Consider the following 23,991-nt stretch of genomic DNA (forward strand, 5'->3'; position numbering starts at 1 on the left):
TTTTGGATGCATGGGAGGTCAGGCAGGAGAACATTTAAATAGTTGAGTATGGAGGTATCAAAAACATGGATGAGGGCTTCATAGCAGATGGCTTAAGACGGGGCAGAGACGGGCGATATTGTGAAGGTGGAAGTAGATGGTCTTGGTCTTGGAGAGGCTATGGGGTTGGAAGCTCAGCTCTGTGTCAAATAGGACTCCGAGATTGCAAACTGTCTAGTTCAGCCTGAGACAGTGGCCAGGGAGGGGATTGAATCCATGGGTAGGATGAGGAGTTTGTGGTGGGGGCTGAAGATGATCTCACCACTGTTTAATTGGAGGAAATTGCAGGCATCCAGGACACACTGAGGCAGTGGAGGAGTCGAGTGAGGTGGTGGTGAGGTAGAGCTGGGTGGTGTTGGTGCACATGCGGAACCTGACGTTAATTTTTCGGATGACGTCGCTGAGGGGCAAAATGTGGATGAAAAATACTAGGGGACAAGGATAGATCCTTGGGGGACTCGAAGTAATGGTGCAGAGACGAGAAGAGAAGCTGTTGCAGGAGATTTTCTTACTATGACTGGATAGGTATGAGTGGAAGCAGGGAGACCAGGTTGTCCCACTCAGCTGGACAACGGAGGAGAGGCATTGGAGGAGGATGGTGTGGTCAACCGTGTCGAAGGCTACAGATGGGCCAAAAAGAATGAGGAGAGAGTGCACTACAGTCACCGAGGATGTAATTTGTGACTGATTAGGGCTGTTTCGATGCTGTGGCAGAGACGAAAAGATCATTGGAGAAGTTCAAACATGGAGTTGCAGTAAAGGTGGGCATGGATTTGGGAGGCAACAACACGTTCAAGGACTTTGTGGAGAAAACGGAGGTTGCAGATGGGGTAGTAGTTTTCAAGGACAGGTCAAGGCTGAGTTTTCTGAGGAAGGGGTGATGACAGCAGATTTGAAAGGGAGGGGGACAGTACCCAAGGAGAGGGATCAGTTTACAATATCAGCTAACCATGGGGCTAGGAAGGGAAGATGGTTGGTCAGCAATTTAGTGGGAATAGGATCAAGAGAGCAGTGGGTCGATCTCATGGACAAGATGAGTTTGGAGAGGACATATGGGGAGATGGAAGAAAAACTAGAGAAAGATGTGGGTTCACAGCTGTAACATGGGGGAAATCTTGGAGTTTTGGTTTGGTGGGTTAAGGGAAGGGAGGAATATGGCAGATACAGCTGAATGGATGGATTCAGTCTTAGTGACAAAAGTTCATGAGCTCCTCACACTTGGTGGAGGGGAGAGGGGTTTAGGGAGCTGATTGGTAGTGGAGAAACGAAGCCGGGGTTATCTTTACATTCCAGGATGATCCTAGAATATTGAGCAGAGGAGAGCAGGGTGTGATCATGCTTGATGTGGTCCAGCTAAATATGGCGATGAAAGGCTAAACTAATTGTGCACCAAATGTTTGAATCTGCTTGGACTTAAGGGAGTGAAAATGGGGGCTGTACCAAGCGGACCAACTAGGGTGGGAGAGAGTAAGGGTTTAACTGGGGACGGCATCAAAACTGGAGGTGAGGGTGTGATTGAGCAGATCAGTAGCTGCAGAGTATCGTGGCGAATAGAGGGCCAAACGTTGGGAATTTCAAAGTGCCATGATAAGACACTTGGAGGAAAAATTATTCCCAGAAATATGTTACAAACTATTGTACCACATGTTTGTTGACAAATCTATATTGAAATTGTATCCCAACAGTCTATGTAACATGGTCTTCAAAGTTTTTGTTGGGTTCCCAAAAATCTCTTCTTGCATTGTATGGTTTTAAACTTGTTCTTTCGGTATATATTCTTATTTCTTCATCCATTTTCTGCACTTATCCTTTACAGATGCTCCATGCAGAGATGGTACAGAAATTCTACTGCAGTTAAATTAGAAATGTATTCCATTTGAATAGTTCCTAGGTGTTCTATAATTATGGGATATTCATTCTTTTTTCTATTTTCAGCTAAATGCTCCAGATATATGGTCAGGTGGTCACACAGCACCACACCATCCAGTACAGCAGGTTCCATCATGGTACCTGACCCCTCAAAAGTTACAGGTATGTGGTTTCATTAAAATATTTTAATTGTACAGTACTAATTTGAAATATTGAGCACTTTTTTCAGAATGGTGAAACATTTTGAAAGCAACTTCATAGGATATTCACAAAGCATGAGCAAAAGATGAAAAGTTTATTAAGCTTAAATTGAAACATTCAGTTTTACATTAGAACAAGATTTTTGTTGTCTTAGGCTGTTTAAGTATGTACCATGGAGCCTCGGTGACTACATACAAAGTTCCCACTAATTTGCACATTTCTGAAATTAAAAGATTTTAATCTAATTGAAGATTTATCTCTCAATCAGGCAACAGGGCTAAGAGCCGACCTTTCCGGACATGCACAGCGCCCCCAAATTCAAATAGGACAAACCAGCAAACATAAAATATAAATATAAGTAACATTAACTTGCTTTGGGCTTCTCACATCAAGATGCCAGGCTTGGGGGCTGCAACCGACCCTGGGGCACAGGTTGGATATCCCCACAGTAGAATGTTGAACTATCATTGGTTGAGCTTTCAACTTTACATCTGGCTGTCGCAACTTTTATGTTTTCATTTTCACATTCATTGTGAAATCAGGTCACGTGAAATTAATTGTTTTGCTTTCAATGGTGATCACGATGGATATTTTAACAATGATTACCAGGTCTGGTAATTAGCGTTACATATAAAATAATACATGTCCAGGAAATCGCAGAAGTATCCCAGTGACTTACATAATACACATTTTATTGAACCATTTTGGAGGAACACTGAAAGGCTGATTGAATCCCTCTTATCATGCTTCACGTAATTTGGGTAAAACTTTGTATGTAGAGAAGGCCAGTAGTGCCTATCTCTTTAAGAGACTTTGTTTTACATCCATAGAATAACTTCTTATGAGGAACATTTTTGTTCCTATTTCTGTTGGCATTTGTCACTTTTACTTTTGGGTTCCAGTAAGAGAGAAGCATTTTGCAACTGTACCATGTTGATTTTCATCACGCATACTCACTGTTTCTTCCAATTGTATTAGTACTAATTTATGCACACCAATTTGCATAAAACTGAATTTTGCCAATGCCAAATCTTGGGATCACAATTGGAGATCAGTGCAAGAAGAACTTCAAAGGATTTTCTCTATTATGTCCTGCACAAAATCTCTGGGGTCTTCCATTGGAAGATGACTTCACCTCATGCAAGTTATATCATGGCATTCAAAGAAGGCCTAAGATGCTGCTTCTACATATCAGCTGTAATGATGATAGTTGCTGTGGTTTATGACAAAAATCAGATTGCAATTTTCCGTGTCGAATTTCTACATGGAGTTGGGTGTGCTCAGCCAAAAAACTTTTGGGCAGAAGAGCACAGACATGTCATTGGATCAGCATTCCACAAATGATGAATTCTGTCTTTGATAGCTCACCATTGAATATTGTATTTGCTCACCATTGAATATTGTATTTGTATGTTACAAGTGTAATCTAAATAGTAGAAAGATTATCTTCTACATTAACTGTATTTTAGCCTGGAAAATTATATAAGTAAAAATAATTAAATCCAGAATACAATATTACTTTTGTCTTTTCTGCATGTACATTTATTTTACTTGTGTCAGAGTACAGACTGTTGAATAAGGTGACTTGCATTCTTTTCATGGTTTGAAGTGAGTTTTTAGCCCTCCAGGAGAATTTGCCATCCATCTTGAAAATCCCATCTTCGGATATTAAAAGAAATTATGAGGCGGTACAACCCCAACAATCATATACTTCAATAAATTGTTAGAGCTTTTAAATAAAAATCTTAACTCCCCTGATGGCTCACAGAGTTTATATAGTGTGTGTGAGCAATACAGACTAAGGTCCCAGGCTTGATCCATTTGCATCGAGTTAGCCTAAAAGTGTCCACCCTTTTGGAGCAGTGGGCCAGCTCCTCGAGATGCTAATAGTGAGTGGGCCATATTTAATCAAGGGTACATGTAGATTATAACTTGAGTGTGATTGCATCAATGCAAAACTACTGAAAATGCACCTCGAGTTGCTTTCTGTGCTCTCTCCTCCTCCACTTCTATGGATCTCTATTTTTTCTCTCTCTCTCTCTCTCTCTCTCTCTCTCTCTCTCTCTCTCTCTCTCTCTCTCTCTCTCTCTCTCTGCCCTCTGCCCTCACTACTGCCTCTACTCCCTCTCTGCTCTTTTATTTTTTTTCCTTTCTTGGTCTTCTATTGATAGCAGCAGTCAGGGACTCGGGCGACAGGTAGAGGCAGCGGCAACAGAAATTGTGGAAGTGGGAGCGTGTTGATTATAACATCTAGGGCGTGGTGAAAAGGGATGTCAATGACATTCCCCTTTGTCTCCCTCTTTCTTTTTGCCTCTCTCTTTCAGTCAGTCTGTTTCTCTCTCTCCGTCTCTCTCCCTCCTGCCCTCTGTGTCTCTCATTTTGTTTGTCTCTGTCTCTGTGACTGTCGCTGTCTTTCTCCTTCCTTCGCTGTTACTCTCTCTCCCTCCGTCTGTGTCTTTCTGTCTCTCTCCCTCTTTTCCTCCCTCCCTCTCCCTCTCCCTCTCCCTCTCCTCTCTCTCGCTCTCTATCTCTACCTCGCTCACTATTTGCGTCTCTGTCATCCCCCTCATTATCTCTCATTACCCTTTGTATTTCTCTCTCTTTGTGTTTCTGTCTCTCTTGCTGTCTCTGAATCTCTGTCTCTCCCTTTGACTCTGTCTCTTTTTCGCTCTCCGTGACAGAGAGAGATATACAGCGAGAGTCAGGGAGACAGAGAGAAATCATGTCTGACTAACACGATTGACTTCTTTGAGGTAACAGATGGTTGATCAAGGTAGTTCAGATGATGTGTATATATGGACTTTCAGAAGGCCTTCGCCAAAGTGCCACACAGGAGGTTTATTACGACTAAGGGGAAAGTGGCGGATGGTTGCAAAATTGGCTTTGTGACCGTAAACAAAGGGTGGTGGAGGATGGATATTTTTCAGACTAAGAGGTGGTTTAGCAATGGAGTTCCCCAAGGATCCATTTTCGGTTTATTGCTCGCTTCAATTTTTATAAACGACCTAGATGAGAACAGTATTATGAAGTTTGCAGATGGTATGAAACTTGGCAATGTAGTAGATAGTGATGAGATTAGTTGTCGACTTGAGGATGACATAGACAGGATGGTGAAATGCGCAGAAACATGGCAGGTGGAGTTCAATGCGGAGAAATGTGAAGTGATGCACTTTGGGAGGACTAATATGGAAAGACAGTATATTATAAATGGCATGATTTGAAAAGTGTAGATGAGCAAAGACCTTGGTGTTCTTGTACACAAATCCTTATAAGGTGGCTGGGCAAGTTGATAAGGTTGTTAAGAAAAGTATATGGGTTACTTGGGTTTTTCAATAGAGGAATAGAATATTAAAGCAAAGAGATCATGCCAGAACTTTATAAATCACTGGTTAGGCCTCAGCTGGAGTATTCTGGGCACCACACTACACGAAAGATGTAAAGGTCTCAGGAAGGTTATAATGAGGTTCATCAGGATGTTACAAGGGATGAGTGACATCAGTTATGAGGAGAGGTTAGAAAAGTTAGGATTGTCTTCCTTGGAACAGATAAGGTTAAGAGGTGACCTAATAGAGATTTTCAAGATGGTGAGAGGTTTTGAAAGAGTAGATAGAGAAAAATTATTTCCTCTGGCGAGTGGGTCGATAACTAGAGGTCACAGATTCAAAATCATTTGGCAAAAGATGGGAGATGAGGAGAAATATTTTTCTTGGAGTTTTCTCGATATGCAGCACTATACCTGAAAAAGTGGTGGAAGGTGATTCCATAAATAATTTTAAAAGGAAGTTGGGCAGGTACTTGAGGATGGTGAACATGCAGGGTTATGGAAATAGAGCTGGATGTGGGACTAAGCACGACTGACCTTTCAAAGAGTCAACAAAGGCACAGCGGGCCGAATGGCCTCCTTGTGTACTCTGATGTTCTATAGTGGGTTCTGAGTCTTCTGATTGGTGACCACCTACAGTGAGTAGGAGTGGTCTATTCTTCCTGCTTCCATATCCAGAAGAGTCAAGGGTTAGCATTTAATAAAAAGTTATGTCATCTGGAGAAACTTGCTGGAAGAAACAACTGATCTGCTTGAGGGATTGTGTGAATTAAAAAAATCACAAACAACTTTACCAGGTTTCCCAATAGGACCATATTGGATTGGTGTGCAGCTCTTGCAGTACTCTTCTCCTTCAATTGGGATTTAGCTCTTATTTTCTGTGCTTATTGTATAATATGTTTAGTACCAGTGCATCAAGAGAAAAAATTGAAATAGCATTGATTCACATTATTGAAGTTGTTTTTGGAGCATTTAACTGAAACAGTTGAATAGAAGAAATTAGTCTTGGCCCCTGCATCTGACTTAAATTATGGAAATACAAAAAAAATTAATTATACAACAGTATGTACTCCATATAATTGGACTAAATAATGTATATGCATGAAACAAAAACTCAAAGTAGTCTTGCATCTTGGATTTAATTATTCCTGCTCAGTAATTTTTCTAGTAATTTTAAAAGTTTAATGCAATCTATATTTTTAAAAGATTCTATGAATAAATATAGTATTAATAGTTTACTCAGGATTAGTTAACATAGACTGAATTATGTTTTATAGTGCTACACAGTTTGTCTTTCAGTGCATCCAATAATTTTTTTTTCAGTTTTTGGAGCAGTTGCGTACAAACAGGAAGAACCTGAATCAGCTTCAGCTTCAAATGCTGGAACAGCTTGAGGGACAGTTTGCCTTGATGCGACAGCACCAGCAGCAGGTAAGAGTATATAGTGCCCTCCAGTAAAAATGATTTGTATAATCAGCCTGCACGGGGTTGACTTTTTAATGCCCTCAGGCTATGAAATAATACTCAAACACTGATATCGTAATAAAGCTAATACAAAAGCAAAATACTGCAGATGCTGGAATCTAAAATAAAAATAGAAAATGCTGGCAATCTCAGCGGGTCAGGCAGCATCTGTGGAGAGAAACAAAGTTAATGTTTCAGGTCGATGACCCTTCGTCAGAACTTAATAATAAAGCTACTTGGTTGCCAAAAATAGGTTTATTAGTTTAATATTAACCTTCTGTTACAAAATTGAAATGGCAATTTTAAATGAAAATACATTTTAAGCTTCCCTCACTTTTCTCCCTCATTCTTTCTGACCTACTTATGTTTTTGTTTTGTACCTATTTTTAACATACAAGCTGTTTACCTTTTTATTTTTTAAATTAAACCATCTTATTTTCTGCATCTGCTCAGTTCTGCTGTCAGACTAGATTAGATTTCTGGCACTTGTGTTCAATTAGCTGAAAAAGTATTCCTTAAAGTTGGTTTTGAGTTACTGGCTTTTCTTTTTAAATTTGAGATCGTCAGTAACATCCCAAAGATGGGAAGTATTAATTTACTTTTATTGCCCATTTTTATTAACAGTTTCCTCTATTGCTCTTCTCTCCTCTTTTTCCCCCCCCCTCAAAGCCATCCATCTTCCACATTTATATTCTGTCAGCTGAACAATTGCTTTTGATTAAAAATAGCAATTCCCTCCATTTTCCCACTTTGTACAAGACGACCCAATTCTGTATGCTATAACTAAAAGTATGTTGCCAACTGTTCTTGAGTGCATGTGATGAATTAGCCTTACATAGGCTAGATTTTCATGACCTAGCTTGTGCAGTTTGAGGGACCTAGCCTGTACTGCTTAATTATTGGCTAAAGGCCGATCAATAGTATGAAGACTGCTTACCATATTCTTAACTTTACTGGTTGAAGTGTGTTAAATTAATGCTGCACTAATGCTGCTTTCTATTCTTCCCATCCTCTATTTCTCATTCCCAAAATTAAGACATTCTGATGAGTTTGTGACCTTTCTTGGAGCTTTCTGGTTAAAAAGTGACTTTCAGTGCCCTAAAAATATTAATTTGATATAAAAATAACTTTATATGATGCATTTTATTTGCTAAAAATCATTTTGTGAAGTGAAGATGACTAAAGTCTAGTGTTGAAATTATTCACTGAACAATTTTTCTGCTTTATTCAGATGAGACAGGCGACAGTTGCACAGGTACGGCCTACAGGAATTCCTAACGGGCCAACGCTGGGATCATCACTGCCTACAAACTCTATTTCTGGTCAGCAGCCTCATGTCACTCTAACCAGAGTGCCTGATCGCATTGTTCAGTCTGGAATCCGTCCTGTCCCTCCTGGACAGCTAATGGCTAATGGACCTTTTCCTGCTGAACCATCCAGAGGCCCAGTAACATGCAGCACTACGGGAATGCTGGGTAATACAGACACTATTTCTATAGGCAATAATCATGTAACAGGAAGTGGAAGCAATGGAAATGTGCCTTACCTGCAGCAAAACGCACTAACTCTACCTCATAACCGCACAAACCTGACCAGCAGCGCAGAGGAGCCGTGGAAAAACCAACTTGTTAACTCCACTCAGGTAAATAATTGCTTAAGCAGTCTTAATTCTTACTGTTGATATTTTGTTTAGTAATTAATTTGACATAACCTGTTGAGCCTGAAGGGCTGAGCTTAGCAATGACCCAGGTTTGCTAATGTTGGTTTATTATCAGTGTTCCCTCTTTTTAAAAAAAATAATAATTGGGGTGCATATTTAGCTGGCACCCAAAAAACTGGCCCATTCAAATTTTTGCGCATGCACAGTTTCTTCCATTGAAAAGCCGGTGAGCAGCCTGCGCGGGACCTCCAGCCTCCTGCACAGCTTAGCAGGACCAGTGTTACTATTGGGTAAAGTGACATTATTGCAGTTTTATGCTTTGTTACACTTGTACTGCAATAGAAGTTAAAGCTCATAGTCAAGAGTTAAACTTTCAACCATTTGCAAGCAAATATTCTAAAGTGACCAATATATTGCTTAACCACAGTTGATTTTTGTTGCAACAGAACAAATCTCTTAATTGGAAGATAGTCTTTTTTTTTTTGCTTGTTTCCCCAAATTTTGTGCATAGTGGTTCATTGATCTTAAAATAATTGCTTTTCACAGGATTAACTTGTAGAACATATCAAATGTAGTTTGAAGTTGGGCTTGGAAAGTTTTTAAAAATGCTGTTACTAACATCTGCAATTTGATTATGTTAGGCCATTGTTGTATCAGATTCTTATCTCCTACCTAAATATGACATAGGATCAAATTTGGCTCTAAATTGGTTTCATCCAGGCCTTGGTTACTGCTAGACTTAACTATTCTAACACTCCTGGCTGGCCTCCCATCTTCCACCCTCCATAAACTTGAGCTCAAACAAAACTCTGCTGTCTGTTTCCATGACTAGCATGAAGTCCCATTCACCCATCACCTCCGTGCTCGCTGACCTATATTGGATCCTGGTCAGCCAACACCTCAGTTTTAAAATTCTCATCCTTGTTTTCAAATCCCTCCAGGGCCTCGTCTCTCCCTATCTCTGTATCCTCCTCCAGCCCTACAACCCTCCGAGATCTCTGCTCTCCTCCTGTTCTGGACTCCTGCTCATCCCTGATTATAATCGCTCAACTATTGGTTACTGTGCTTTCAGCTGCCGAGGCCCTAAGCTCTGGAATTCCCTCCATAAACCTCTCCAACTTTCTACACCTCTCTCCTCCTTTAAGGCGCTCCTTAAAACCTACCCCTGTGACCAAGCTTTTTGTCACCTGTCCTAATATTTCCTTATGTAGCTTAGTGTCAAATTTTGTTTGATAACGCTCCTGTGAAGTGCCTTGGGATGTTTTACTATGTAAAAGGCGCTATATCCATTTAAAGTATGATTATTTTTGTTACTGGAATATACCTCTGTACTTGGTAACATTAAGATGCACTCTTCATTTCTTGACCTTTTTTTGACTTGGAGTAGGTAAGACAAATTTAATATTTTACTACATTTTATTAAAACTGGAAGTGAATTATGTTTGCAGAAACAACTCTTACACTTCTGTTACATGGTTAACCTGTAATATAGTTTAACACCATAGCCACGAAGAAGGTTTGGTGTAGATCAGTTTATTAAATGAACAGGTAAGAGGAATGGATACTTCTCTTCCTCTCCAGGCATACACATTTAACACCCTTATTACATCTGCAGTGAAAATATGTTTTTTCCCATTCTGCCCCCTCCTAAGCTCATTCGGTCATCCAAATTCCTTTCTGGGCCTCAATGCTAGCCGACGGTGTCAATGGTTTCCTCTCCTCAGGCAATGGAATCAAAAAATGGAATCAATTATTAAAGATGAAATAGTGCATTTGGAAAGCAGTGACAGGATCGATCCAAGTCAGCATGGATTTATGAAAGGGAAATCATGCTTGACAATTTTTTGAGGATGTAACTAGTAGAATGGACAAGGGAGAACCAGTGGATGTGGTGTATTTGGACTTTCAAAAGGCTTTTGACAAGATCCCACACAAGAGATTGGTGTGCAAAATCAAAGCGCATGGTATTTGGGGTAATGTACTGATGTGGATACAGAACTGGTTGGCAGACAGGAAGCAGAGAGTTGGGATAAACGGGTCCTTTTCAGAATGGCAGGCAGTGACTAGTGGGGTGCCGCCAGGGCTCAGTGCTGGGACCCCAGCAATTTACAATATACATTAATGATTTAGATGAAGGAATTGAATGTAATATCTCCAAGTTTGCAGATGACACTAAATTGGCGGTGTGAGCTGTGAGGAGGATGCTAAGAGGCTGCAGGATGACTTGGACAGGTTAGGTGAGTGGGCAAATGCATGGCAGATGCAGTATAATGTGGATAAATGTGAGGTTATCCATTTTGATGGCAAAACCATGAAGGCAGAATATTATCTGAAGGGTGGCAGATTAGGAAAAGGGGAGGTGCAACGAGACCTGGGTGTCATGGTACATCAGTTATTGAAAGTTGGCATGCAGGTACAGCAGGCAGTGAAGAAGGCAAATGGCATGTTGGCCTTCATAGCTAGGGGATTTGAATATAGGAGCAGGGAGGTCTTACTGCAGTTGTACAAGGTCTTGGTGAGGCCTCACCTGGAATATTGTGTTCAGTTTTGGTCTCCTAATCTGAGGAAGGACGTTCTTGCTATTGAAGGAGTGCAGCGAAGGTTCACCAGACTGATTCCCGGGATGGCAGGACTGACTTATGAGGAGAGACTGGATCGACTGGGCCTGTATTCACTGGAGTTTAGAAGAATTAGAGGAGATCTCATAGAAACATATCAAATTCTGACGGGACTGGACAGGTTAGATGCAGGAAGAATGTTCCAGATATTGGGGAAGTCCAGAACCAGTGGTCACAGTCTAAGGATAAGGGGTAAACCATTTAGGACCGAGATGAAGAGAAACTTCTTCACTCAGAGAGTTGTTAACCTGTGAAATTCTCTACTACAGAAAGTTGTTGATGCCAGTTAGTTAGATATGTTAAAGAGGGAGTTAGATATGGCCCTTACGGCTAAAGGGATCAAGGGGTATGGAGAGAAAGCAGGAAAGGGATACTGAGGTGAATGATCAGCCAGGATCCTATTGAATGGTGGTGCAGGCTCGAAGGGCTGAATGGCCTACTCTTGCACCTATTTTCTATGTTTCAAAACTGCTATTATCACCCCCTTATTTAAAAAAAAATAAACACTTAGTTGACCCTTCCATCCTCGCCAACTACCGCCACATCTAAAAACCTCCCTTTTAGATGTCAATGAATTAGTCGTCATCTCCGTTCCATACTCATCCCTTTGTAACTTGTTTAAATCCCTCCAGTCCAGCTTTTGCCCCTCCCACAGCACCAATGAAAGGCATGAACGACATCCTCTGATTGTGGTGCACTATCCCTCTTCAACCTCTCCATACGATTTAATACATTAATTTACATTATCCATCTCCAACACCTCTCTCTCCTATTTCCATGGAACTGCTCTCGTGTTGTTCCACTCCTACTTATCCAAACATAGCCAGAGCATCTCCACTTACACTGTCACCTCTGAACCTCCCCAAGGATCTCTTTGGCTCTCTCCTCCTCTTTATCTACATGCCGCTTCTCTGCAACATCAGCTGCAGACATGAAGCAAGATTCCAGTTGCCAGTGCCAACCAGCTTCTATCCTTTTCCACTACACCTCTCAACTGTCTCTGTTGTCAGGCAACTTTTGCAACATTCAATCTTGGATGAGTCTCAATTTCATGCAAATTCAACATTGGACAGACCAAAGTCATTACCTTTGGCTCCATCATAAACTCTGCTCTGTTGCCACTGATTCCATCCACCTCCCCAGGACCGTATTGGGCTGAACTAGTCTTGGCATCCAGTTTGACTTCCTGTCCAATAGCATTTTAAATCCTGTTCTCATCAATAAATCCACATCCACCCCCACTCCCGAACTCTCCATTCCTGAGACTCCAGGCCTCTTGTGTGATGATTTCCTCTTTCTCCCCCTTCCCTTGGCATTGTCAGCAGAGACTTTAGATGCATGAGTCTTATTCTTTGGAATTGCTTCCCCAAACCTTTCAGCATCTCCACTTCTCTTCAGAGAATCTCATAATTTGTCTTCGAACAAGATTGAGGTCACTCCTGATAATTTCTCCTTTCCTATCTTGACATCCATTTTCTATACTCCTATCTGTGAAGCAACTGGGTATTTTTTTTAATATTAGAGACACACTATAAAGTGGAAATTGATGTTTAACGCCATTAAATCAGTGTCTACTACTTCTCTTTCAGGGGCTGAACAAAGGTCAGAGTTCACATTCGGCAGGTCCTAATGGTGAACGACCTCTCTCTTCCACTGGGCATTCCCAGCATTTCCAGGCAGCTGGCACTGGTATTCAGAATCAGGTTGGACATCCTGCCATGCCTAGCAATTCACTAACAACGCAGGGGGCTGCTCTCAATCACCTCTCCTCTTACACTGCTACCTCAGGTGGACAACAAGGCATTACCTTAACCAAAGAGAGCAAGCCTTCAGGAAATGCTTCAACAGTGCCTGAAACAAACAGGCATTCTGGAGGGACACCTAACAGCACTGCCAGCGTAGAAGGACTTCCTAATCATGTCCATCAAGCGATAGCAAATGCTGTTTCAAGTTCAAGTCACGGAGAGTCCAAGTCACCAGGTGTACTTAGTTCAGACAATCCTCAGCTCTCTGCCTTGTTGATGGGGAAACCCAATAATAATAATGGGGGTTCTGTGTCTTGCGATAAAGTTAACAACATCCATCCAGCTGTTCACACAAAGACTGAGAATTCAGTTGCCTCTTCACCATCTTCAGCTGTTTCTACTGCAACTCCATCTCCTAAATCCACTGAACAAACTATTGCTAACAGTGTTACCAGCCTTAACAGCCCTCAGAGTGGACTGGGACATAAAGTCAATGGAAAAGGTGTGGGGGAGGACTCTCAAAGTCCCTGTAAAATGGACCCACCAATAACTATTCACAAACCTAGTCCTCAACTTACATCTTCAACCTCTGTCTCTATATACCCCAGTTCATCAGAAGTGCTAAAGGCATGCAGGTAATTCTGTTTTACTTAGAAGTGCTGTTTTACACTGATTTTGTAAGAAAATGCTGAATATTACTGTTGTTACTAAAGTGACCAATTTACAAATATCAAAAAAATCCTAAGGATTACAACTGGTCAAGTATATGGTTAAAATAGGTCTTTTAATGTATAAAAATGCAGATGTGTTTAACTGAAATGGTTTAATTTTGGTTGGGCTGGTGGGGTGGGAGCTCAGCAACATCAAATTGGAAATGTATTTTTTAATGAGTTTTATTTACAGTGACTGTTAATATAGCGATACAATTCAGGCTCATGAAGAAAAGCAATTTTGGTGGGGAAAGAAGAAATGGTGGGGGTAACAATTGTAATGACTGTGGGAGATGAGCTGAACACGATGGCAGTAGAAAATAAATTAGATGGGCAAGCCAGCCCTTTTAAACTACTGATCTGCTTCAAGAGTAAGTCTGACAGTTTGTAAGTTTAGCTGATGACTTCATTTTCTGGTCACCAAACCTTCCTCAATGGCTGGAGAAAGCCTGTAAAGGTTAGTAATTGGGTAATTTGACCAGAAAAGGTGGTGGTCTGAACCGCCGAAGGCAGTATCTTGGTCACAAAGCTACTGCCAAAGAACACTTCTAGGGGTGTCTCGGTGCCTTTTAATATCTCACCCAATTCTTTCTTGTCACTTTAAAAAAAAAATTTCCTTCTCCTTTTAATATCTTTTCAGTCTTGTATTTTTTCACTGCTGTTTCTCCAGCTCGCATATTCTTCTATCACTTTTATTTTCCCTTCTTCCTTCATTTGATTTTCTGCTATTTTATCAGTCTCATTTAGTCCTCCTTTTGTTTAATTTTCACTGAGTCCTGAGTAAAGTGTTTGATGATGCACTAAATAACTTCACTGCTGGGAATCTTGTAGAAAATTTAGTCTTGTGCAACTCTGGGAACCTTGGTGTGCATCTTCATAGTTTCTGTGGGCACTAAAATTCCAATAGATTAGGAGTAAATGCGACCACTTTATCAAAGGTATGATTTGTCGACTAATGTGAAGTTGTTATGATAGATGAGTAAAACAGTGTCATCTTCTCAGGAATCCTCTTTTAAATGTGTATTTTTTCAGGTTTAACTTTACTTCTTGGGAGAAAAATTGTCTGATTTTTGTCACATTGTAGAGAAATTGTCTTATTGCAGGTCTGTATCTGAAGGCCTTCTAATTAGACCGCAGTTCATATACATGGTAGAGCCCTTATTAAATCGAAGGTGAACAGATGAAAAAAATCTCTTTCTCCTGTAGAAATTATTTCAACCTGAAAGTTCTGAAACCTGAAAGCTAATGCCCATTAGAATGTGTCTGACTATAGGCTGCTCTATTTAGATGGTAAACAGGCTTTTAAAAATTATGGATGGGCACCTCTATTTAGATTTTTCGTAAGCCCTGTTGAAACCATAGTTTTTTAAGCTTTTCCTACAGACATGATAACTTCGAGACTGCCCCGCCACCCCCCTCGGGATTTGGGAACCCCTTTTTGAAAATCTATACTTTGGAGAATTCTATATATTTAAAAAAGAAACAAAGTGTAACCTAAACTTGAGGGCTATAAGTTCCTCTGTTCCAAAAAAAAGTTAGTAAACCCCCTTTTTAAAAAAAAAAACAGGTATTCATGACCTGTTAACAGAATGGCAGTTTTTAAATCGGTGATTTTGTACAATGCTATTCCGTTATTAGAAATGACTACAGCAAATAAAGGCCAATCACAATGCAACTACAATAATAATCCTTTAATACTTATCAAGCTGCTAATGATCCGATTAACGAGTATAAGTGACATAAGAATTTGCTCATTCTATTGTGCACTGTCCAATATTTGTATGCAATAGCAGAATGAGAAAATCCCAATTTACTCAAGACCTTGCAAGTAGACTTAACATAAATTGCCATATGTATTGGTGCCATCACTGATAAAATGATGCTACGGGTGGATCTGTTGATTGCTAACTATAAATTGCACAATGATATATATATCCTTCTCTTTAAATGTTGCTGTTGTTTCCATGCTTCCAAGTGACTTTAAAAAAAAAATATATAATTCCAATTGAAACACAAAAGATGACTGGGTGGATAATTTCTAGGTAGATAAACGCAATCTGAAATTAAATAGATGATACGAAGAAAGGAAATGTGTGTCTTTTAACGTGATGCATTTTTAATAAATTAATTGAAACATTGGGCTAGAAATTCGGTTCTTGGCGATAATTAATTATTTTTTTGCCCAAATGATCATTATGGCATGCTATGGCTATGAGACAGTAAATTCAAGCTTCAATTTGCGCAGCGGTAAAAATCAGTGTTGCACGAGGATTCGTGTCGTAAACCGCGATCCTCGCCAACTTTACTCCGAGGCTGATACCGCTGCGAGTTGGGCCTATTCACAAGATACTTAACTACATTCACAAGATACTTAACTAGCGAATCGCTGCAAAAGAATTAAAAAGTAAAAACTTAACTTACGTTTTTTGCAGGTCTTCATACTTGCCGCTGATCCAAGGGCTGCAACGCAACTTTTTCCTTTGCGTTTTTTTTCGTCCTAAATACTGGTGCGCTTGGAGCCAAATTTTTGCAGAAAACAATATTTTGAGTCTTGCTCGGCGGCACTCCTCACCAGTGGTATTTGAAAAGCGCCTCCGCAAGACTTCTCTGAATTTCCCGCCGCACCGTTTTTCGCCAAAAATGGCGAAATATCGCCGAAAAAACGGTTGCCAAGTCAGCGAATTTTTAGCCCCCTTGCAATAAAAAAATACATTTGAGGGAACCATTAAGCACCTTCTATAATCTGTTTGAAATGTGGTAATCACTACTCCAATGAAATGAACAACTTGCAGACACTGACTCTCAAGTATCTTCCATAAGGTTTTATAACTGGTGTTATCCACTCAAGTCATATCAAAGAATTATTCTATTGGAACACTATTAAATTTAAGTTTGGTTCCTTGTGGGTAATATCCTTTGGAGTCATTTGGCCTATTTAATTATGAACATACAAAAAAGGACAGACTGGTCCACAAGCCTGTCCCAAATAAGGCTTTTCATCTTTCATTGATACTTAAATCCTCTCGTTTGTTCATATTTACTTTATAAAGTTGGTGACTCTAGCTGATATCTTCCACAGACTATTTTTTAAATAAAAATAACTTTGCTTTAAGTACTGTAATTTGATAAATGGTTATTCACTTGATGCACACACATTTTCTACTTCAAATGTTTAATTTCCATATTAAAACTGTTGTGTCCACTTGCAGTTTTCTAAATCAAAAAATCTATTAACTAATCTCCACCTGGCTAATGATCTATATCTAGCTAACGATCTGTACCTGGCTATCAGGAACAATATTGCTGTGATATAACTTATCTACATCTAAATGTTTTGGTAGAATAATAACTAACTTAAAAACAAATGGTGCCTACAATTTAGCATTTTATGCTGTTTTGTGGAAATAAACTCAACATTGAGGTTTTGCAGATAGCGGTTCCAAATTTAAGAAATTACAGTTATTAATGAGTGCCTCCAAGGGACATTTTTCAATTAAAAAAAATTCCTTTGCAGTGCAAAATTTATAGTATACAGCTAATACATAAGCAGCTTTATCCTCTCGTCTTCCCCCCCCCCCCCCAAAAAAAACAAAAATATTGAATTTGTCATCAATGGAGTGGCTGCTGAATGGGTTCTCAAATGATGTTTTCCTCCCCCTCAAATTTAAAAATATATATATGAACTTCTCATTTTGTCAGAGGACATCAAAATACAAATCTGGTGGTGGTTAATTCCTGAATAGGCTAACTCAGTCTGCAATTAATCCCTCGTATGTGTTTCAAATCGTGTTCTTCTAAAACGAAATGTTGCTTTGATACATGGAAACAAACAGTACACACATAGAGGAGACTGTGTATTACTTTAATAAACCAGAAGGTTCTATCTTGTTCCAAGCATAATTTTGATGGAGTTTGTGCCACTACAATACAATAAATAAATTAAGAGTTACATTAGGGTAAACAGATACTGTCTGTAATATCTTCTATTACTGTTGTGTTAGCATTTACTATGTTCTTTATCAAAAGATGTTTTGTTTTTGTTTGTTTGCTGTTTTCTTAACTCATTTTTGGGCAGGAGCATTCTCACAGCAGTGCTAAATGCAGATGGTTAGTCTATTCATGCTTTCTACCTGTATTCCGTCACTGATAATACAGGCAGAACCTTTTACTAAAATTAGTAAACAAAGAAAATTATGGCTGCAAATCATTCACACTTTCTCTTTAATCTTTAAGTGTGAAACTCCCTTTTCTGATATCCAGTTATAACAAGTTATTCTGTGGTAAATTCAAAAGTTTGTCTGAATATACAGAAGAGGTCAGCATATAACATTAAGGTAAAGGTGTATTTTTTGTCCTTCTGCTCACAGTCAAGTGGTCTGGTGGGGCAGTATGTTCAGTCCTGTACTCTGAAACTAGCCTCTTGAAGGTGCACAGGAATTCATTCTGTCCCCGGCTTACAACCTCACCAAAGTGGTATGGCTAATCTGGTTTTCTTTTCAATGTATTGTATGATTGCTAAGAACATACTGTTTTAGTAGGCCTGGGTTAGTGAGTTACCACATAATTCTATTTTAAATGTAATGCATTATAAAGGATTTATTAAAATATAGTGGCTCTAATGTTTTATGCATTAGGGAACGTGCTTGTTTATTATAGGGAGGCTATTACATGTGACTGGTTTCTTTTGAACCATGAATTGTATATTTTTTTTTTAGCACCTATGCAATCCCTGCAATGGATTCCTTAAAAGTTCTTCCTAAAATGTGTTTGACAAAAATTGTTTATTTGGAGAGGAAGAAGTCAGATTATGTTTATCACAGTAATGCCACATGCATTACAATGTAATGAATTTTAGTATAATTTTTTTTATCATACAATGTGTTTATAAACTGACAAACTTTGCCTTTCAGAGAGATTACTTTTTCAACAAAATTCCTGAATTAAAATTATTGTAATTGGTTATTAACTTTTTTATATGAATTTATCCCAAACTGGGTTTAAAAAAAAATCTAAATTTGTGTGCTCAAGGTGAGGGATGTTCATGTTGAGGAATGAACTTTCCATTTCATGCTCATATGGTCACTATTGAGCATTCTGGTATAGCATAGTTACTTGCAGAGTTAAGGTCAAAACTCTGCCCAACAATGTGTGCCCATTTCCCACTTCAGATCACTCCACCATGCACCAATGTGACATTTCTCCATTTCTTATACCAGTCATCCTCTAGTTTCTTTGAATGAAATTGTTAGTCAGTGCTGAATGAGAGACTGATCTGTGCTTTGCACGCATGCCTGCTAAGAATTGAACAGAGACTGCTCAAATTCGTATCACATTGGATCCTTACAGACAAGACTGAAGGGACTATCAACCCATTAGCCTGGGAAGATTTGATCCTGGCCCCAGAGATGAAAGGCCGTTGCAACACCCAGTCATCCCCTAAATTCTGTATACTGCGAACATCTTAAGCCCTTAACAAATAATTACTGGTTAAACTATCATCTTTTAGTTGCCTGTGAATAGCTCTTGAATGTGATTTACATCCATTAATGAAATTATTTTAACATAGTCTTTTGAGACGAGCAAGTGTTTTATTGTGTGCATATTTTTTCTACATTATTTAAATATCAGATATGTATATGAACTAAAATGTTAAATCTTTTATTGACTGCAAGGTGCTCTTCTGGAGAATTTGAATATGTAAGCTTGTTTGAAATTTCAATTTATATTCTGTACTTTTTGTTCTAACTATTTAGTCAACACCAAATCACTTGGGCAAAGGTTTTATGGACAGTGTCTTTTTAGCACTACATTTAACTGCTAACTGTGTGCACCTAGTACAAATGGGGTTAATAAATGTAATGTTACAAAAATAATACCTTTTTTTCAGAAATCTGGGGAGAAATGGTTTATCTAATAGCATTTTACTCGATAAGTGTCCACCTCCTCGACCACTACCACCACCCTACCCACCGCTGCCAAAGGACAAGCTAAACCCTCCTACACCTAGTATTTATGTAAGTAGGACATGACATGCTGCTTTAACTGATGACCAGTAATCTGAGATATTTTTTGTATTTTTTCATTAGTTCCTAAGTGACACATTAAAACCAAACCATCAGATATTCGTCACCTAAAGCTAGTTAACCCAAATTCTATACAATGAAATTAACAGTTGATGTAATTATTAGATTTTAATTCAATTTAATTACAATTTTGAAGGCTAGTTGCTGATTACTTTTTTCTATGTCATTAAAGGCATTCAAAAAAGTTGTAAAATATTACAACCATAAGTGTAAACTAGATAGTTTGAGGCTTAGTTTTTATTTTTAAAACCTAATGTAAAACTTTTCTTTGTGCAGTTGGAGAACAAGCGTGATGCTTTCTTTCCTCCACTTCATCAGTTCTGTACGAACCCCAACAACCCTGTTACTGTAATCCGTGGCCTTGCTGGGGCTCTCAAGCTAGGTAGGTACTGTAATCTGAATGTAAGTAACATAGAATGTAAGTAACACGGTCATCTTGTCCATGAGACCCACTTCCTGCTCCCTTGACCCTATTCCCACTAAACTGCTGACTACCCAATTTCCTTTTCTGGCTCTCATGTTAACTGACATTGTTAACGGTTTTCTCTCCTCCGGTACTGTCCCCCTCTCCTTCAAATCTGCTGCCATCACCCCTCTCATAAAACCAACCCATGACCCCACCTGTGCTTGCAAGCTGCAAGCTATCTCCAACCTTCCTTTCCTCTCCAAATTCCTTGGTGTTGTCGCCTCCCAAATCCGTGCCCATCTTTCCCGGAACTCCATGTTTGAATCTCTTCAATCTGGTTTCCGCCCCTGCCACAGTACGTAAACGGCTCTCGTCAAAGTCACAAATTACATCTTTTGTGACTGACAAAGGTAAACTATCCCTCCTCATCCTTCTCGACCTGCCTGCAGCCTTTGACATGGTTAACCACTCCATCCTCCTCCAACGCCTCTCCACCACCATCCGGCTGGTTGGGACTGCACTCGCCTGGTTCCATTTTTATCTATCTAATCGTAGCCAGAAAATCACCTGCAATGGCTTCTCTTCCCACTCTTGCATCGTTACCTCTGGTGTCCCCCAAAGATCTATCCTTGACCCCTCCTATTTCTCATCTATCTGCTGCCCCTTAGTGACATCATCCACATGTACGCTGACGACACCCAGCTCTACCTCACCATCACTTTTCTTGACCCCTCCATGGTCTCTAAATTGTCAGACTGCTTGTCCGACATCCAGTACTGGATGAGCAGAAATTTTCTCCAATTAGATATTGGGAAGATCGTAGCCATTGTCTTTGGTCCCCGCTACAAACTGCGTTCACTAGCCACCGACTCCATCCCTCTCCTTAGGATCTGTCTGAGGCTGAACCAGACTGTTCGCAACTTAGGGGCTAGATTTTCGGAGACTTTGCAACCAGGTTTTCGCCACGATCTGACTGTCCGCGGCGAAAACCCGGTTGGCGGGATGTTTGGGTACCTTTTTGTGGCGGCACTTCCACATAGCGCCGGCGTGAAATGACGTACAACGCTGCGCATTGCGTTACCGTCGTACTTTCGGCACTCTCCGCCACGCCCAGCAGCAGTAAGTATGAAGACCTGCAAAAAAAAGTTAAGTTAAAGTTTTTGGGCCCAAGTTTCAAGCCGCGCCTAGAACGGCGCAGTCCCGACCTGGACGCCCGTTTTTCGCGCCACAAAGTGCGCCTAAAAAAACCCTCCGTTTTCTCCACCTCCCTGCAGGTCCTCTGGCCCTCAGCGCAGCGCAGCAGGAGCTGTAGGGGGCGGAGCTAGGACCCTGCGCCGAAAACAGTGCCGGGAGCTCTGCACATGCGCGCTACAGTGGGCACGCAAGTGCAGTAGCTCCAGGCGCCCGAAACTGTGGGAGGGGCCCGAAGCACGCAGCCCCTAGCCCTGGCCCAATGGCCTCACTGAGGCTGCATGAATAAGGCTCCTCCCACGGCCAGCTCCTGCTTCTTCCCGACTCGACTCAACCCCCGGACCGGACCCGACAGCCGCTCCCCCCCCCCCCCCCCCCGCCTCCGGACTGGATCCAACCTGACCTCTCTCCCCCCCGACCCGAACCGACCTCCCTCCCACCACCCCCCCAACCCGACCCAACGCCACCTACCTGTAAATCTGGTGTTGGGGACGGGCACGCTGTTGGAGGGCTCCCGGTGCTGCAGTCGGTAAGTAGAAAATGTTTTATTGATTTAAAAAAAAAAATTATTATTTCTTATTAATTTTTTTTGATTGATTTATTGGTTGATTTGTTGATGTATTTATCATTTATTATTGATGATGGGTCTTTATTTGTAAAACTGAAGTGTTTAATGTTTGTAAACTTCCCTTTAAATACCCCACCCCCCACCATTCCCTGTGCCTGATTTGTAACCTACGCCTGATTTTCTAAAGTGTAGACAAGGTTTTTTCAAGCGTACAAAAATCTTCACATACTCCATTCTAAGTTAGTTTGGAGTAAGTTTTCACTCACGAAACTTTGAAATCAGGCGTAAGTGGCTGGATACGCCCCCTTTTGAAAAAAAAATTCTGTTCCAAAGTGAAACTGTTCTAACTGACTAGAACTGGAGCAAACTAAATGTGGAGAATTCTGATTTCTAAGATACTCCGTTCTACACCAGTTGCTCCTAAAAAAAATCAGGAGCAAATCATGTGGAAACTTGGGGCCTTTATTTTTAAATTATTTTTCAGCGATTTAGTTGGCAAGGGTTGTTTGAATGTTTTTTGCAATTTTTTTTTTTGTTCTCTCTCTCTCTCTTTCCTCCCTTCCCCCCCACCCCCAGGTCTCTCTCGCAGCGCTACTGGCCCCGGACTAAAGTTGCCGAAATTCGCAGTTTGCGCCACGAATCCTTGTGCAATGCCGACTTTACCTAGACAAAATGCTGTAATTTAGGCCTAAAAATGGTAGCGCAGCGAAAACCGTCATTTTGGCGTAAAACTACCGTTTTCGCTGACAACCGAAAATCTAGCCCTGGGTGTCATATTTGACCCTGAAATGAGCATTCGGCCACATATCCGCGGCATAACTAAAACCGATATTTCCACCTCTATCATTGCCCATCCCCGTCCCTGCCTCAGCTCATCTGCTGCTGAAACCCTTATCCGTGTCTTTGTTACCTCTAGACTTGACTACTCCACGCACTCCTGGCTGGCCTCCCACATTCTACCCTATGTAAACTTGCGATCATCCAAAACTCGGCTGCCCGTGTCCTAATTCGCACCAAGTCCTGCTCACCCATCATTCCTGTGCTCACCGACTTACATTGGCTCCCAGTTAAGCAATACCTCGATTTCAAAATTCTCATCCTTATTTTCAAATCCCTCTATGGCCCCTTCCTATCTCTCTAATCTCCTTCAGCCTCTCAACCTCCCCGAGCTATCAGCGCTCCTCTTGAGCATCCCTGATTATAACTGCTCAACCATTGGTGGCCGTGCTTCAGCTGCCTAGGCCCCAAGCTCTGGAACTCCCTCCCTAAACCTCTCTGCCTCTCTACCTCGCTTACCTCCTTTAAGACGCTCCTTAAAACCTACTTCTTTGACCCAAGCTTTTGGTCATCTGCCGTAATTTCTTATGTGACTTGGTGTCAAATTTATTTGCTTTATCTTAAAACATTGCTGTGAAGCGCCTTGGGACATTTTACTATGTTAAAGGTGCTATATAAATACAAGTTGTTGTTTTAGTATTGAACTTCAATTTCATAAATCTCTCATTCTTCATTTCAACATAGGTTCTTCAGATATTCGTTGCCATCTGTGAAAATTTGTTTAAAGTAGTTTACTTTCAGTTTCACCAACAACTTGTCTAAAAGAACAAAAATTTATTTTTGCTGGATGTCAACTCATCACCTCAGTAAACTAAATACTTACGCAGGTTATAAATTCAGGAAGTTGCTTTTTCCTAAGAGAGTGATAGTTTACAGTACCCTTCATACGTGTTTGTGCTGCTATACATCCTGTATCACTTAATTAGTTTTTCAGCAAATTGTTTCATTAGCCAAGAGTATCTACAGTAAGTGTGAAGTTATGAGAAATATGTTGCCTTTGTTACTTAAATATTCATCCACGCAATCTTGTATTTCCTGCTAGCCACCAAGGTCAATCACATGATGCTCTACCCTTGTCATAATTGTTTAACTTTAATGTACAGGTACTGTACTTAGCAAACTTGTATTCGTACATGCAAAAATGACCACGATTAATTTTTTTAGTCTAAACAATATCATTTGCCTAGATGAAAATGTAAGCACTGAGGGTGGGATTGTCTGAGTCAGAGATTACTTCTCCAATTCCACTCATGTGATGCACTTTGCAGCTAAGGTGTG

At 40.4% G+C, this 23,991-nt stretch overlaps 1 protein-coding gene across 2 annotated transcripts in view; it reads left to right on the forward strand.

Annotated features, from left to right (window-relative positions):
- kdm6a (lysine (K)-specific demethylase 6A) overlaps window positions 1-23,991 on the forward strand; it is a 424,338-nt gene that overhangs the window by 334,859 nt on the left and 65,488 nt on the right. For both annotated transcript variants that reach the window (XM_070893443.1, XM_070893444.1), the window contains 6 exons: window positions 1,975-2,070; window positions 6,755-6,862; window positions 8,127-8,537; window positions 12,763-13,553; window positions 19,516-19,642; window positions 19,988-20,093. In XM_070893443.1, coding sequence (XP_070749544.1) covers window positions 1,975-2,070; window positions 6,755-6,862; window positions 8,127-8,537; window positions 12,763-13,553; window positions 19,516-19,642; window positions 19,988-20,093 — 1,639 coding nt within the window. The remainder of the gene's footprint in view (window positions 1-1,974; window positions 2,071-6,754; window positions 6,863-8,126; window positions 8,538-12,762; window positions 13,554-19,515; window positions 19,643-19,987; window positions 20,094-23,991) is intronic.

Source organism: Pristiophorus japonicus, chromosome 11 (assembly GCF_044704955.1).
Source record: "Pristiophorus japonicus isolate sPriJap1 chromosome 11, sPriJap1.hap1, whole genome shotgun sequence".
NCBI classification, from domain to species: Eukaryota; Metazoa; Chordata; class Chondrichthyes; family Pristiophoridae; genus Pristiophorus; species Pristiophorus japonicus.